The 15,849-nt window shown below is 33.0% G+C and overlaps 1 protein-coding gene across 26 annotated transcripts in view; it reads left to right on the top strand.

The window, feature by feature from the left end:
• The window catches only part of PPIP5K2 (diphosphoinositol pentakisphosphate kinase 2), an 88,799-nt gene that overhangs the window by 52,013 nt on the left and 20,937 nt on the right, over nt 1–15,849 (top strand). For 3 of the 26 annotated variants that reach the window (XM_072736657.1, XM_025992820.2, XM_025992822.2), the window contains exons 24-31: nt 956–1,123; nt 3,393–3,566; nt 4,844–4,916; nt 6,453–6,572; nt 7,433–7,495; nt 9,272–9,331; nt 10,982–11,122; nt 14,819–14,944. In XM_072736657.1, the coding sequence (XP_072592758.1) occupies nt 956–1,123; nt 3,393–3,566; nt 4,844–4,916; nt 6,453–6,572; nt 7,433–7,495; nt 9,272–9,331; nt 10,982–11,122; nt 14,819–14,944 (925 nt within the window). Of the gene's footprint in view, nt 1–955; nt 1,124–2,611; nt 2,729–3,392; nt 3,567–4,843; nt 4,917–6,452; nt 6,573–7,432; nt 7,496–8,664; nt 8,957–9,203; nt 9,332–10,981; nt 11,123–14,818; nt 14,945–15,849 lie in introns of those variants that run through there. The other 23 variants (XM_072736653.1, XM_072736652.1, XM_072736654.1 and 20 more) reach the window with 14 other exon arrangements.

The raw sequence follows: 15,849 nt of genomic DNA, 5'->3' as shown, positions 1-15,849 counted from the left end.
ACCAGTTAAAGAAGTTCCTCTATTTCCTATACTCCTTATTTTGATGCATGTTTTTCTGTACTTCTGCTTGACTTCTTTTGGCTGATGTTACATTTGTGAGATTCGTTGATGTAATTGTACTTACTTTTAGCCTATTCATTGTTATTGCTTTAAATTATATGTTTTAATATATGACTATACCCCAATTTACCCATTCTATTATAGATAAATATTTGATATAACTTTTTCAAATTTGTTTTTTTTATCTCGGACTCTATCCTATTTGTCTTGGTACAAACCCAGTAAATATTTAGTAAGTCATCATATTATTTGTGTATGTAGTCATCACATGTATTGGGAATATTTGGAATAGAATTTAAATATTCTGAAATTTATAAATTAAAATGGTGGGTTTTTTATTTTTTTACATTTTATTTATTTATTCATAGACACACAGAGAGAGAGGCAGAGAGACAGGCAGAGGGAGAAGCAGGCCCCATGCAGGGAGCCCAATGTGAGACTCGATCCCAGGTCTCCAGGATCACACCCCAGGCTGCAGGCGGCGCCAAACTGCTGCACCACCGGGGCTACCCTAAAATGGTGTTTTACTTTGTGCTCATGCCAATGACATTGCTGTATAAAAAAGCTTATCTCTGTTTTTTATTAGTGTCCTTTATTATTATTTCTTATTTATGTTGGCATTTGATGAAATATAATTAAGCATTTAGTTTTATATGCCTTGTTTTTGTCACTAACTGTTTAGTTTTTAGTGTATTTCTTAAAGTCAGGAACTCTGTCATCTGTTTTATGGTACCCATATAATACTAGGCTATTGTAAAAATTCAATTAATATTGATTCATTTGAATCAGCAAACTTGTACATGTGCTTCAACTGACTTCCCCAATTGGTGATTAAATTTATCATAAGAAACTCTTGCTTTACCTGAATTTTATATGTTGTATTCTTTGCCCACAGAATGAAGGCAGGAGATCTTTTAAAATTGATAATGATGATGAACCACATACTTCTAAAAAAGATGAGACTGATCGTGCTGTGATACTGTTCAAACCTATGGTATCAGAGCCAATTCATATACACAGGAAGTCTCCACTTCCAAGATCTAGGAAGATGGCTACAAATGAAGTAAGTATATGTGTCAGAGCATGTTTTTCATAAAATAAACTAACTATATTTTAATAAAACAGAAAAGAAAATACAGCTTTAATTATGGAGTGTGGAAACCTAAGAGATTTTTAATTGTCAACTTTGCCTCTTTTTCTAATAAATATTTTTAAAATATAGAGGCTGTTAAAAAAAGATTAAGAATCTGGAGCTTTATGTATAGTTTTCATAACAAAGTTCAATAGACAGTAAAACGAGACCTTTGAAAACTGATCTGTTTTTCTGTCCTGTTACTTTAGGTTATTCTAATAAGGAACTTTTTTAAAAGTCTGATTTAATAGGCAGAGAATAATATTTACCTGAAAGTTGAGAGGAACTGTCGGAAATTCTTCAACAACTGATTCCAATGATACTGTAGATTAAGATGAAACTCTAAGTTTTTAGCCTGATGCAAAAATCAGTATAAAAATTTGAAAATTCAGTTGAAAATTTGCTTTTGTATTAAGATCTACAATTAAGGAAGGCTAATTCTTATGTTCTCTAGTAGAATAACATGTAAATAACTACCAAAATAAGATTTAACAGGAAAGTTGAACAGTTGGAATGTAACTTGTTAAGTAAATCTTTAACACCAGTATACATTTTTATAATTTAAATGCCTTTATTTTAAGTTATCTATATTCTCTATAGGATGATTCTCCCAGCTTATAAAAATGTTTTCTAAATTCTCAAGTTAATGTATAGAGCAAGATTTTAAGATGAAAACAGCCCTCAATTTTTAAGTTAGAAAAATATTTTTGTTGATAATTAAATATGCTGAGTTGTAATAATTAAGTATAACATTTATCTAGCATTTGGTGAATTAGAACGTAAACAACAACAACAGAAGAATTATGCTCATTTCTGTAGCCCCAAATTATATAAACAAAAGTGCTTTATGACTCTCAAATTTCAAATATATATGTGAGCCAATTTAACAATTTTGTAGTAAAAACACCCATCAATAAATAGATTGTGGTAATTTTATAATGGAGATTTACTGGTTAGGGTTTCTGTGATTTGTGATATTTTAAGTTAATCATAAAAGAGGATGACTAATAACTAGAATTTGGATCTATGTTCTAGTATAGCTTAATTAAAAAATGAGAAACCTGGGGTTATGTTCAGGTATCTTTAATTTCAGAAATTTGGGAAATGACATTAATATAACTTAAACTACCATTGTGTGAGGGCAGTGATTTTGATGTTGTTGAACAAAGCAATCTGTAAATTAATCAGATTGTTCGAAATTTCACCATTAAACCTTCTCAAAGCACACTGATACAGCCAACTGTGTTGTGAGTCTTCATTTTGCAGCACATTTGTATTTGTAAAATCTTCAACAAAATCACTGCCCTTTTTTAATTTTTAAGACACAGAACACATTTATAAACCTTTTTCTCATAAATACTTAAATAGTTGCTTTCAAGAGATTATTTCTATGCCATGCTAAACTTTTACTTCCATAAGGTAAATTATTCAAGTAAAACCTTGAAGACTTTTTCCAGCGTCCACCATCTCCATGGATATCAGAAGTTTGTACTTCCAAAAGACACACAGAGAAAAAGACTATTCTCTTCATTTTGTGCAAGTAGATTTTACTCTGTCCTCACTGTCTGAAACCTGAACATGCAAACATGTAACTGATGATGTTTGCTGCATGTTTTGCTTACTGAACTCTATAAATAATTATTGGAGGGGGTAGACAAATAAATAGCTTGAAAGTAGAAGCAAGTGCAATTTGAATCCATCTTCTCTCTCTCTTTATTAATGTCTGGCAGACAGGTTGTCTTTTCTACATCATATAATTTCTTTAACCCTTTGCACGGTTCTTTAGTGCTTTGGGTTGAAAGGTTACTGAGTTATAGCGTAGAACATCTTGAATATTTAAAATTAAGCATAATGCTTTAATATTCTAAAAGTTGCTAAAACAGATAATTGTTAAATCTTTCCATATTTAAGGGAGAAGGGACAACTATTAAGCAGTATCAATATTTTGTATACTTAAGATAAGGTAATTCTTATAATTGTTATCACATACAATTAGATTTATAAGTCATTCCTGTCAGTTTCTCAAATATTTGAAATATTTGGCTCCCAATTACTGTTTAATAGTTTCTTAAAAATTGGTAAAAAAAATGCAAACAAACTGTATTTTTTTTTCTTTCTGATCATTTGGCTCTGTTGTATCTAACTTTGCATGCTCTGCTTTTTTTTTTTTTTTTTTTTTTGCCCCCTTTCTCACTTCCAGGAAGAGAGCCCCCTGAGTGTGTCTAGCCCAGAGGGTACTGGTACCTGGCTGCATTATACCAGTGGTGTGGGTACTGGGCGTCGAAGACGCAGATCAGGGGAACAAATCACTTCTTCCCCTGTCTCCCCCAAATCATTGGCTTTCACATCCAGTATTTTTGGCTCATGGCAACAGGTTTTTAAACTTTACTTCATTAAACATTTTCCTACCCGCATTCAGAGCAACAAACAGCTGTCTTTGAGGACATCTAATCCCTTATATTTAACATCAGAGTAAATCCTTCTGTATTTTAATTTTTACGTCATTGAATAATGTTTGTGATAAGAGGAAAAAAAACCTCTTATATTGCATGTGTTTAGGATTTTTACTGGGAGGGTTTTAAATATCCAGGATTTAAAAATTAAATCAATAAATTTTACACTCCTGGAACTTTAGCATGTTAATAAAAAACTTTAAAAAGGAAAGAAATCTTTTTTGACATAGTTGTCCTTTAAAACATTTAGAAACAAGATTACCTAATTTGATGGTAAGAAAATGTAATAGCCTTTTTGCCCATAATTGAAAAATTAGATTCCATTTGGAATTTGCTGAGAATATGAACATTTTTTACAGTATCAAAATTTATGTGGTCCTGTGTTAATTAGCAAGGTACATCTAATACTAATTGTTCTCTCCCTCATTATTCCATTATCTGGAAGTATCTAATTTAAGGATACATTCAGTTTGGTGTTTTTTTGAATTGTATATTTTAATGCTCTCTTTATAAGAGAATGCAATATATAGGTGCCCATCAACAATATGGGCCAAAATAAAAGGACTTCAGAAGGACTTTCTGTGATGACATTTGGAAATTTAAGATACTAGGGGTTTTTTGGGTTTTTCTGTCTTAACAATGGAAGGTCTGCTGTTATACATACATGACTTTTCCAAGAATTTCAGCAATTTCCTTTTGGAAATATAATGCATTTAATTATAGGAAAAGGGATTATGGTATCCATTAAGGCTGTGAATATTTAAAGGTTACTCTGATAAAGCCCGTGCATGGATCAGTAATTGTATGGTGACCTCAACAGTCTCTGTCTGTCTTTTCTTTTGTTTGTGATTGTTTTTCCCCCCCTTCAAATACAGGAGCTGTTTAAGAGTGGGCATTTGGCTTCTTTTAAGAGTGAAATTATATCAATCTATTAATTGTTTCTTTTCATCTGTCTTATTTCATACGTGATATTTCATTCTGAATGCCTGCTTCGCACCACTTCATTGCAAGGACTTCATATGAAATGGACTCCCTTCAGAAGGGGATCTTGCATGATCTTTCATGTTTTATGTATTTCTACTAATATTTATCATACAGCTTATTAACCTTTGTCTGTCTGGAACAGGCTGCAAATGAAGTATGGACTTTTGAATTGATTTTACTGTTTTACCTCATTTATTTTACTTTCCTTGCACAGGTTGTATCTGAAAATGCTAATTATTTGAGAACACCAAGAACTCTTGTGGAACAGAAGCAGAACCCTACTGTAGGTATGTGGTCTAAAAGAAATTCTATTCCAAACCTTCTTCAACTTGCTATTTTGCACACATGTAAAACTCTTCAGTGATGAAAGCATGACCAAATGCTATGCTTTAGTTTTTATTTAACCTGTATTAATTTTAAAATGTTGTGTTGTACAACTCAAAGTATACAGTAAGGTTTCAATAGAATGAACAAGAAACAGCATTTAATTTGATTTATAACTGTTTTGAATGTCTGCAGTGTAAGCTACTTCGTCCAGTTATCAATGCTAGTTTTTGTATTCTATACATTAAAATCCCAAAATATTTTAATGAGGAAGGAAATTTCACTTTTCCTGGCTGATAAAATTGTAAATATGCCATTGCATACAAAAAAGAACCTTCTGCTAAAAAGAAACAAAAAACCTTCTTCTTTCCTGATAAAGTGGGGAGTGTTTTAAGCCCTTTCTCGGTGTGTTAATTTTCCTTTTGATTATCTCCTAAGGAAAACCAAAGCAAAACTAATGCATGGGGGCAGTTGTTACTCATTACTGACCTGTAGAACATAATTGGTTCTTTGCAAATAGTATTGCAAAGCAACACTGAAACTTATCAGTTTTAAGCTCATTGCTGATAAACTATATGGAGTAAGTGGCATAGTATTTTCTCTATAAATAGTTGTCTAAATAGTTTTAATAAAAGCATAAATAAGTTTCAACTATATACTTTGATCTACATACTAAGTTTATGAACTGTTTGTTGATGCCTATTAAAGATCTTCCTTAATTATATATAGTTTATGTTGACAGCTTTTAATATTCCCACATTATCTTACTTTATGTATCATAACATATTTGATAGAAATTTATTTAATCTTTACCAAGTGCTAAAAGTTTTGCTTGGGTGTAAATACTTTTCCTACAAATTAAGCGTCAGTTTATACTGGCTGTGTTTTATTTGTTAATAATGTGTTTCATGGGGTCTTATTAATTAAGATCTGAAGACATTTAAGTATTATAAATTTAAGGTGTTTAGGCCTGGATGACCTACAAGGAATTGTTCTCACATGGTCTTCTCACAAATTAGTAAGCTTTAATTTGCTTCATTTTGTAACATGCATTAATGATTTTTAACTCAGAGGTATCAGAAAAGATTCTTCATTTACAGACACACATTAAAAAATATTGCTCTATTATGGCTACATTTGTGCTAGGAATTTTTTTTTATATGAACTGTTCATGCAAACTGACAGTATCCCTTATCAACCTAAATTAATTTCTGTGTTAGTATTTTAATGCTTTTAATATATGTATGTCTGATTATGGTGTAGACATATTATTTTCTCTAAAGGCAACATTTTACCCAGTGTTAATAAATACCCTCATTTGTACATATGATAAGTGGTGGTAGTGATTATATTAAAGTCTACATTACAAATGAATTGTGAGTCTGTTCAAGGCACTGCCAGCTAAGTGTGGTAAGAGCCATGTTATTGCATGCTGCATGAATTCCCAATGTGAATGGAAGAACACCCGTTGTGTATGTATTTTCTCTAACTCCCATCAGGGTCTCACTGTGCGGGCCTGTTTAGCACCTCGGTGCTCGGGGGTTCTTCAAGCGCACCTAACCTACAGGATTATGCTCGTACTCATCGTAAAAAGCTGACTTCTTCTGGCTGCATAGATGGTATGTGCACACATGCACACACAGATTCATATCCACACTCCTGCACACACCCATGAGCATACGGTACTTCTCAAAGGCAAGCCTAAGTCCACTGATTCAACTGGAATTATAGCATCCTTTAGTGAAACCCAGCACCTAAATGACAATCACTGCTCTCTTACCTATGGCTTGGATCCATGTTTCATCAAAGAGTTAATTGTAGTTAGACATACAGTACTCATTCAATGAACAGTTTGTCGAAATGTGACAGAACTGCATCATGTGTAATGGTCTTTTAGACGGTCAGTAAGCCATACTATGAAGAATAAATCTTTGATCTTTTAAACATTTGTTCATTGTTATCCCTCATTTTACTTACCGATAGTGATCTAAACGAAATAAAGTGAACAGAATATTTGTAAGTAGAAGACAATCTTCTGGTAATATTTTTATAGAAATAAACATAGGATGAGAATATTTTAGAATCCCTAGTTGGAGAGCCTTTCACTATTAATATACCTTAAAGGTATATATTCAAATTGTCTTTTGAGGCTCATGGAAGCCTGTGCCTTTTGTTAGCCCTTTCTGGATTAGATGTATTTAAAACTTTTTCTCATATATCCACAAATTTACTTAAGTCAGTAAAACATGGATTTACCAGAATTGCTGGCTCATCCTGCTTTTCTTTCTTTTGTATATTTCATTAAACACTTTGCCTCTATCATCAAGCCATTTTACTTTTAACCAGTACCCTCTTTCATTCCCTTCTGCATGTCACCTAATTCTAACCTCCTTATATATTTGTTTTTTCCCTCTTTTTTTAAGTGTCCTTCTTTTGGTAGCTATTACGAATTTCAGGTACCTGTTTTTCTCTTTCTCAGACGCCACACGCGGTTCTGCTGTTAAAAGGTTTTCTATCTCATTTGCTCGACACCCAACCAATGGTACGTTTTGCTTTTATTTTAAAAGATACTCCCCTTCTTCATCCTTTTTTATTTTTCTTTTATTTCAAACTGTGGGGTATACAGTATCATTCATTTCTCCATTCTTAAATTTCAGTTGGCATATAATTCCAACTTACTCATCCAAAGTATTGATACTGTCTAGCTCCCTTCTTCAGTTGTAATTTACACAATCATTTAACATCACTCATCAAAGTTTTAAATGATCACAATGATGAGTATTAATATTAAATTGGCACCTAAAAATCCCTTCTAATTTCTCAAGTGATCAGTCTACACAAATTTTAAAAATACAACAATTAGTATTGTTTTCTTTTTAATTCTTAATCATTTTAATGTTTTTTTCTTCCTAATTTGTTTTCTGATCACATGGTTGTTTTATTGAGTTACTTAATAAAAATACACAGCCACACTTGTCAAATAACCAAAAGAGAGGTGTCTTTGAAAAGTTCTTGGGAACCAGGAGATGCAGATTTCACTGTGTAATATCTGTGGCTCTTTGTCTAAAGCAAAACTCAATTTGGTCTGGAGCACTCCAATAACTTCATCTAGCATTCACTTTGTTCTCATATAGCAATATGGTTTGCTGTTGTCAAGCAACCGATTTTTTTTTTTGGTACCACTTTTTGTTAAAATTTGGAGAACTCACAATAGGAAGACGACTATGCTAAAAATCTAGAAAGCTAGTTCAATTAAATTCAATTTCTGAGCCTGAACAGTGAAGTGTTTCATGGCCATTGTTTATAAACTGAATCGTTACACTATTACAGCTTTCTTACACAGAACTTGTTCTTCTTGGACAAGAGGGAGTATTTACAGATCATTTTTAAATAATTGAGGATCAAAGAATTTGAAAGAAAACATACAGATTTCTGCTTTTATTTGGAAGGAAGATAACTTTTATCCCTGGATTTTTTTTCTTTTTAACTACAAATAAATCTTTCAAAAACTCAAGTCAAGTCTTTGAAAAACTTATATGAAACTAAAGGATTAAACACAGTTTATAGTCATTTTCCTCCTTTCTGGATCCTTTAACAGTACACTTAAATAACAGTGCACTAAATATTTCCTGGAGGTGAAGTAAGAAGATCTCATCCTCAACAAGAGAAAATTTAGCCCTTAAAGCCTGATGTGCTTTCCCTCCTTTGTAGCTCTTTAAATGCTACTTTCTGAAGAGAAAGATCCTTATTTGATACAGCTGCAGCTTCTAAAGAACCCACATGCATAAGAACCTCTTAGAAGAAAAACCAAAGTCACAAGAAAAACAGAAGCCACAAAATTCTAAGAAGAGACATTGCAGGTTTAAGACTGACTATAGTTTTTGTGTGGAATGCTTTTGTATTTATAGCCAGTATTGCAAATTTTATATAGGAGAAATCTGTGTTTACTGAAGCTTTAAAAAAAATGGTTAAATTTAACAGAAAATAGAGTAACTTTATATTCCTTTGGCTAAGACTTTTTTTTTTAAATGTGGGTTTTCCACCCGTGTGACTTAATGCATGTAAAATGCATTCCTTTCAACTCTAGAAATGTTTCTTTTGAGTTTTCAAGATTTTTTTCTCTTTTATTCTGTGTTGTCTTATCTGTCCTATGAATTGTCATTTGACTCTTTGACTTTTTATTTCCCCTAACTTTTATGTTATTTCCATCTTAATACATATCATGGACTTACCCCTCCCTTCATCTTTAGTTCAAGGAACATGGTGAAACAAGTATCTTCTGACAGTGCTTTACCTTATTTTCTGGGCCTCTGTGCAGAACACCTACACCTCTATAGGTGCTGGTCCGTTTCCTCTGTGGAATGTCTAGGCTCCAGTGGTATGTTTTTATAGCTTCTAAACATGACAGCAGGGTGGCTTTTTAAATTGCTGCGCTAACCCTTTCATTGTGGATTAATTACAGAGTTTACTAAAGATAAATGGGGGAAAAATGTAGTCCAGAAGAACTTGATTCTGTTGTTATTTGTCTGTTAAAATATCTAACAGGCAAATGCAAGGAAATAGTTGTCACAAAACACTTGCAAGCATTCTGAGGAAGGATAAAAAAAAATCACATTATTAAGTTTAGTGTAATGCAAAGAAAGGGTTTGCGTGTATTTGCATGAATCTTGTACTTTAAAAAATGTAATACTTGTGCAAGCCTAATTTTTTAATGCTTATTTTAGGTGCTTTAGCTGCTGTTATGGTATATAGTTTCTGTTTTGTTTTGTTTTTGAGTATATGTAATGTTCCGTCATGCTTTGGTTTGCACCTGAAAATCAAACATACTGGTTTTATAAACTTTTTTGTTATTTTCATAAAATTTCATTTTATTTTCATAGGAAGATTAGATTCTCTCTTAACCATAGTTTCCCTACTTCAGTCAATACATAGGCAGTTCTCAGGTCACTATTTCCTCCCCAAATTTAGTAAATACCAGTCACTGTTAAAATGAGCACGTGCGTATTGAAGCAGAGGGTTTACAGTCTATTTGAGTTTGATTAATTTTTACTTTTTTATTTAATAATACTAGCCTTTATATAAAATATTAAGTATTAAAAATATTTCCTTTGGAGGAAAATTAGTTTGAATTTTGGAAAGAATAGATACAGAAGGACTTGTTATTTTAGTTGTTTATGAAAGCAATTTTAAAAGCCATTCAGTTGAATAAAGTTTAAATAAATAGGCAATTTTTATAAAAAGCAAATAACCAATATCCTATTTGTTTAAAAAAACTGTATATTTAAGGGTTTTTGTTTCACTGATGGTATTAATATATATGTGCATGGTTTGTTTCATGAAATTTTTGTATTTCTGTGCCATTGTTGAATGCAAATTTGTCTGTATTTTGTATTGCTTTTTACTTGGCCTGACTTTACTCAGCTAGCAATTTCAACAATAGAATTATTGAGTTAATTCAATAAAGGTAGGTAAAATGTGTTTTGAAATTTGATTTTCAGCATAATTGAATGAATGTTGTTTTCAGGTCACACTAGGAGATTTATTGTTGGCCTTGGTATGATTAGAAAAGCTATTTTAAATCACTACTTCACAAGTAATTACAACATAATTATTCTTCAACAAGAAGTTAATTTTAGCATCCTGGCATCAGGGACACATCATGGCATCAACTTAATTCACCTGTCAAGTAGACCTGATTTTTTTTAAAGTAAAAATTGAAACAATATAATGTTTTCTGTTTTTCCCCCAGGGTTTTTCTTTAAGTATCATTCTTAGATTTTACCAAAATATAGTATAAAATTGTGTGCATGCTGTACTATGTGATTACATTTAAAATGAAATCTTTGTCACATCCTGTTCCAACCCCATATCGCATAGCATCTGGTGTCATGACTTCAGATATCTCATGTGTTTGCATGTAATAGATTGGAAAGACCTAACCCATACAGTTCTAAGCAATGGTCTTCTTTCTTCTTAGTTAATGATTCTTTTTTTAATTATCCAAATTTTTTTCATTTCTTTTTTTCAGGCTTTGAATTGTATTCCATGGTGCCATCTATTTGTCCTCTAGAGACTCTTCACAATGCCCTGTCTTTAAAGCAGGTGGATGAATTTCTTGCTTCCATTGCTTCTCCATCAAGTGAAGTTCCACGGAAGAGCCCTGAAATCTGTAGGATTATTATTTTTTATTTTTATTATTATTATTGTTATTATTATTGTTATTTTGTGGCAATAGATATTATCTGAACATAAGAAGAATTATGACAAACTCAAGTAGTGGTAATGAATAGAATTTTAGGACAGAAGGAGGTATAAAGGAGCATTACTTGCAGTGTGCCACATTTCTTGACTCCTCCTCAAAATCTTTTTCCTTCCCAAAAGGAAAAAGAAAAATCTAAGACCCAACAATAGAAGTCAACAATATAGAGTCATGGCCTTTTTTTCACATTCTTATCATGTGTCATTTTATAATAAACTTTTTAAAAATTACAAAATATCATTCATCGGTAACCCACACATGCACACATGCCCATCCCCACACCTTTGGGTGTTGAATAAGATGAAGCCCTTGACTAAAAACTAAAGAGAGCAAATTAGGACAAAAGGGTTTTCAAGTTCTTTAGAAAATATTCTGAAAAGGTTTATTCATTGTGTGAAGAAAAGGGATTCATGGCTCAGTAAGTTTTAGAAACCGTGTATCATATCCCACCTCCCTTTTGAGAGAGTTGCATTAGTGTAGAAACAGCTAAGTTTTCTCTGCAAGGAAAGCTGCAAACCCAGACTTGCCAGAACTTCCCTTTTGAGAAAACACGTTTTTGGTGACATGTTTAAACATTCGTTTGTGCTGTGGTGAGGAACATCATTTTGGGAAATCTTTAGGGCTACCGTTTTGGGGTATGAGAAATCCAGTGGCTACTGTCATTCTCAGCTCTGTTGGATCCTTCAGCACATTGGATTTTCCAGTTTAGGAAGCATCAGGTTGGGGCAAGCATGCTCTGCTCTGTTAAGAATGGTGCTGGGACTAATCATATCTTCGGAAAGTCACAAACTGTCAGTGTATACTGATCTCCTTTTCATAAAGTACATTCTGTAAATCTGTTTCTCTGAAGAATGAAAGCCAAGGTCTTAGAAAGAAAGCCACTTCCATTCCTTGCCGTTATACTCCTTTTTTGGGCTGTCACATTGTATTATTCTATTATACAGTGTTTTGTTCACATTGTATGCTGTCTGAATGGTACCCCCTGCATTTCTGCAGTCTAGTAGCCTTCCCTTTTCTCCTACTTGTGGTAGCAGAGGTCAACATTGAATCATTAATGGTAATGGAGAGATATCTAGGCATTCTAAAATACTTTTAGGAATGGTTTTATGAAGTAGGTTTTCATTTCAAATTTGCATATGAATCTCTCTGATTCTGAGAACCGATAATAACCAGATGAAATAACTTCTCTGAGCAGTATGAAGTCAAAGTCAGGAAAACGAAGCATGTTCGTCTCCCTTTCTTTGTTAGCTGATAGGATATAGTGCTTCTCCCCAGCATGCAATAGGGAACCTGAATGCATTCTCATTTACCCTTTACCCCCTTTATACTTGATGTTTCACTGCTTCCCTGGGGCAAAGATAAGATTTATAATCTTAAAAAACAGATCAAAGAAAGATTCTATTAAATTAGAACTTAGGATAGATATCAATGCCATTTAGACTCTAGAAGATTTTCAGTAAATGACTTAAGGGAAATAGCAGTAATAACATCTGTTTCTTTTGGAAAGAAAATTGTGAAATATTTACAAAAAGATCATCTCTGAAGGTATATTCTGTAGTTCCATTACATTATGTTGGCTTTATTTCTGTGGTTAGTGAATCCAGTTCATCAGAGCGTATTATTGAAGTATATTGTTGAATTGAAGGATATTAAATTCCTTTTCCAGTTCAGATTAGTTCTTCTCTATATCATGGATGCAAGTTGCACCCCAAGGCCTCTAGCTCTCTTAAAATTTTATTCCATTACTTACTAAGGGAATTAGATGAGAATATAAATACAGTTAACGCAGCTTGTAGAAGTTGGATAAAGCTTAAGTCCATGTAGTTCATTGGTCTTCAGTCTGTATTGCCAGGAGCTTTTGGAAGTTCCATGAGGAAGAGGATGTGGAGTGGTTAGGCCTTACGTCTCTGTGGCTGCTTCAACCAGAGTATCAGTTTTCATCATTTTATTTAAGATTTCATTTGAGAAAAATTTACTGTTGAAAGAAAAAAGCTTAGATACCGTTGAGGAAATCAAGTAGTTAGTGGTCAAGCAAACCCAGGTCTTCTAAAGTGTATGGTTTTTTACTTCTTTTTGAATAGTAAAGAATATAGATGCCAATTATAATAATAAAAATTATCTGAGTCCTATATTTTATACTGTAACTGTAGAATTTTTACACTATTTATACTTACTTCCCTGAATTGTCAAGGAATTAGCATTATAATATAAACTGTATTGATTTTGTACTGTTTATAACAAAGAAGCTGACACTGTTAATGCTCTGTCATTCAGAAAGGCTTTTTCCTCAGGACAAAATCAATTTTGTGGTAACTGGTAGTAACTTACAATGGGAGACTAACAATATCAGTTGGGGGGAAAGGTGTGGAAATGCTAATTGGACAAGTTAGAGATAGAGGTTAACAGGATAAAATATGCTAGCAGGAAGGAGCTTAGTAGTGGTATAGTGTTTTACGTGCTACTTTAGGGATTTTTTTTTTCATCGCTTGCATATTGTGTCATTAATGACTACTTGGAGCTTCTGCCAATGGGATTTATATTCATTCAGTGTAGATAAATACCAACCATCTAAGGCACATTTGCTATAATTGGCCCACATATTTATTTTTTAGAGACATGCTGTTTATTGCTATCAGATCCTCCCCCAAAATTGCAAAAGTAGGCAAATAAATGTGTTTTAGCTAATTTTTTTAAAGATTTTATTTATTTATTAATGAGAGATAGAAAGAAAGGCAGAAACACAGGCAGAGGGAGAAGCAGGCTCCATGCAGGGAGTCCAATGGGGGACTCAATCCCGGGACTCCAGGATCATGCCCTGAGCCGAAGACAGGTGCTCTCAACTGCTGAACCACCTAGGCATCCTAGCAAATGTGTTTTTTCTTGACTCCTCATCTCCCTTCAGTTAGGAACTAAGAAGCTCATGCCAGGAGCTTCCTGCTCTGGCCTGTCCTTCCCCAGAGGACTTCATACTTAAGAATTATCCCAGCTTTTTCTTTTTACACTTCTTAATTGCCCCACTTGATTACAAAGAAGAAAAAAAATCTATAAAATTCCCTTGCATTAAGATAAATCCCAACAGTAATATAGGAAGACAGTTTATTACTTATAATCTATTAGTTTATTCTTAAATATAATAGTTTAGTAGACCATAGTGTTTGTAAATGAACTATCCTCGAATATTTACTTCATATTTTTAAGAGAAAAACAATTTGAGACACTTTTCTTTTTTTTTTTTTTTTAAACCAGACAGTACAACTTGTGCCATCAGCTCTCTGCCATCCCTTAAGCATCTGAGATTCTATCAGGGCAGGATAAAATTATATCTGTTGCTCTATTTCTTGTTGGCATACCTTTAGTAAATACCGCTAAATGCTTATTAATAATTTACAGTATAAACAGAACATCTATTTGGATAAGAGCACACAAGAACTTTTTATAGGAAAGATGATTTTGCTGAATTTACTCTATAAACCTTGCATTGTCTTATTTTCTCCTGTAATGTATATTCATAACTCCACTAAATATGTAATTAGAAATTTCTAAAATGTAAGGATTTAGCAAGAAATTATTGAACTGCCATATCTGGGTTGTTGTTTTTTTTTTCAGCCTCTACAGCTTCACGTACCAGTCCAGTAATGAGAAGAAAAATATCTTTAAATACATATACACCTGCAAAGATCCTCCCAACACCACCAGCTACCTTAAAGAGTACGAAAGCAAGCAGCAAGCCAGGTTAGGAGTATGTGTGAATTTGTGGATTCTGTATAGCAATTGGAGGAATAATAATAGCTTGTGTTTTGAGTTTAAAATCTGTTTTTAAGAAGGATCATTATACTTCTTAGAGGTAAAAACTGTTATTGTAGTATATTGATGTATTTATATTTTTTCTCTTAATTATCTCCCCCACCCTTGTATCTGTTAATTTAATATATTTCATAGTCATACTTTTCTGCAAACTAACTTATGAACTCTTTTTGCTTTTCTTTTGAGCCTAGGCATTATTTTAGTCGTATGATTTTTTTTTTCTTTCTGTACAGTGTTTTTTTTTTAAAGATTTTGTTTTTATTCATAAGAGACACGGAGAGAGAGGTAGAGACATAGGCAGAGGGAGAAGCAGGCTTCCCACAGGGAGCCCAATGTGGGACTCGACCCCAGGACCCCAGGACCCCAGGATCACGCCCTGAGCTGAGGGCAGATGCTTAACTGCTGAGCCACCCAGGCGTCCCTCTTTACATTGTTTTACTTCTCTATTCTCAGTCTAATGATGTGAATATCAAATTCAACTGTCTTTTGTCAACTTTTTTCTGTTTTTTTCTTTTTTTTTTTTTTAAGGTTTTATTTTTTAGTAATCTTTATACCCAACCTGGGGCTTGGAACTCACAACCCCAAGATCCAGAGTCATACGCTCTACCAACTGAGCCAGGCACACACCCCAGCTTTTTTCTATTTTTATTTTTTGATATATTTGATTGTGTTATTGATCCTCCCTGAAATCTTATCTCATTCTTTTTTTTTTTCTCTTATCTCATTATAACTTCCACAATGCACTCTGTCTTGGTGTTCTTTCCATTTATCTGATTCTTCTACTCTTGTTTGATGGTCCTTCTTCATCCTACGTTCCTGTGCCAAACAAGGAC

Source organism: Vulpes vulpes, chromosome 14 (genome assembly GCF_048418805.1).
Source record: "Vulpes vulpes isolate BD-2025 chromosome 14, VulVul3, whole genome shotgun sequence".
In the NCBI taxonomy this organism is placed as follows: domain Eukaryota; kingdom Metazoa; phylum Chordata; class Mammalia; order Carnivora; family Canidae; genus Vulpes; species Vulpes vulpes.
Note: the sequence above shows the minus strand (reverse complement) of the source record. Positions and strands in the feature narration are given on the sequence as shown.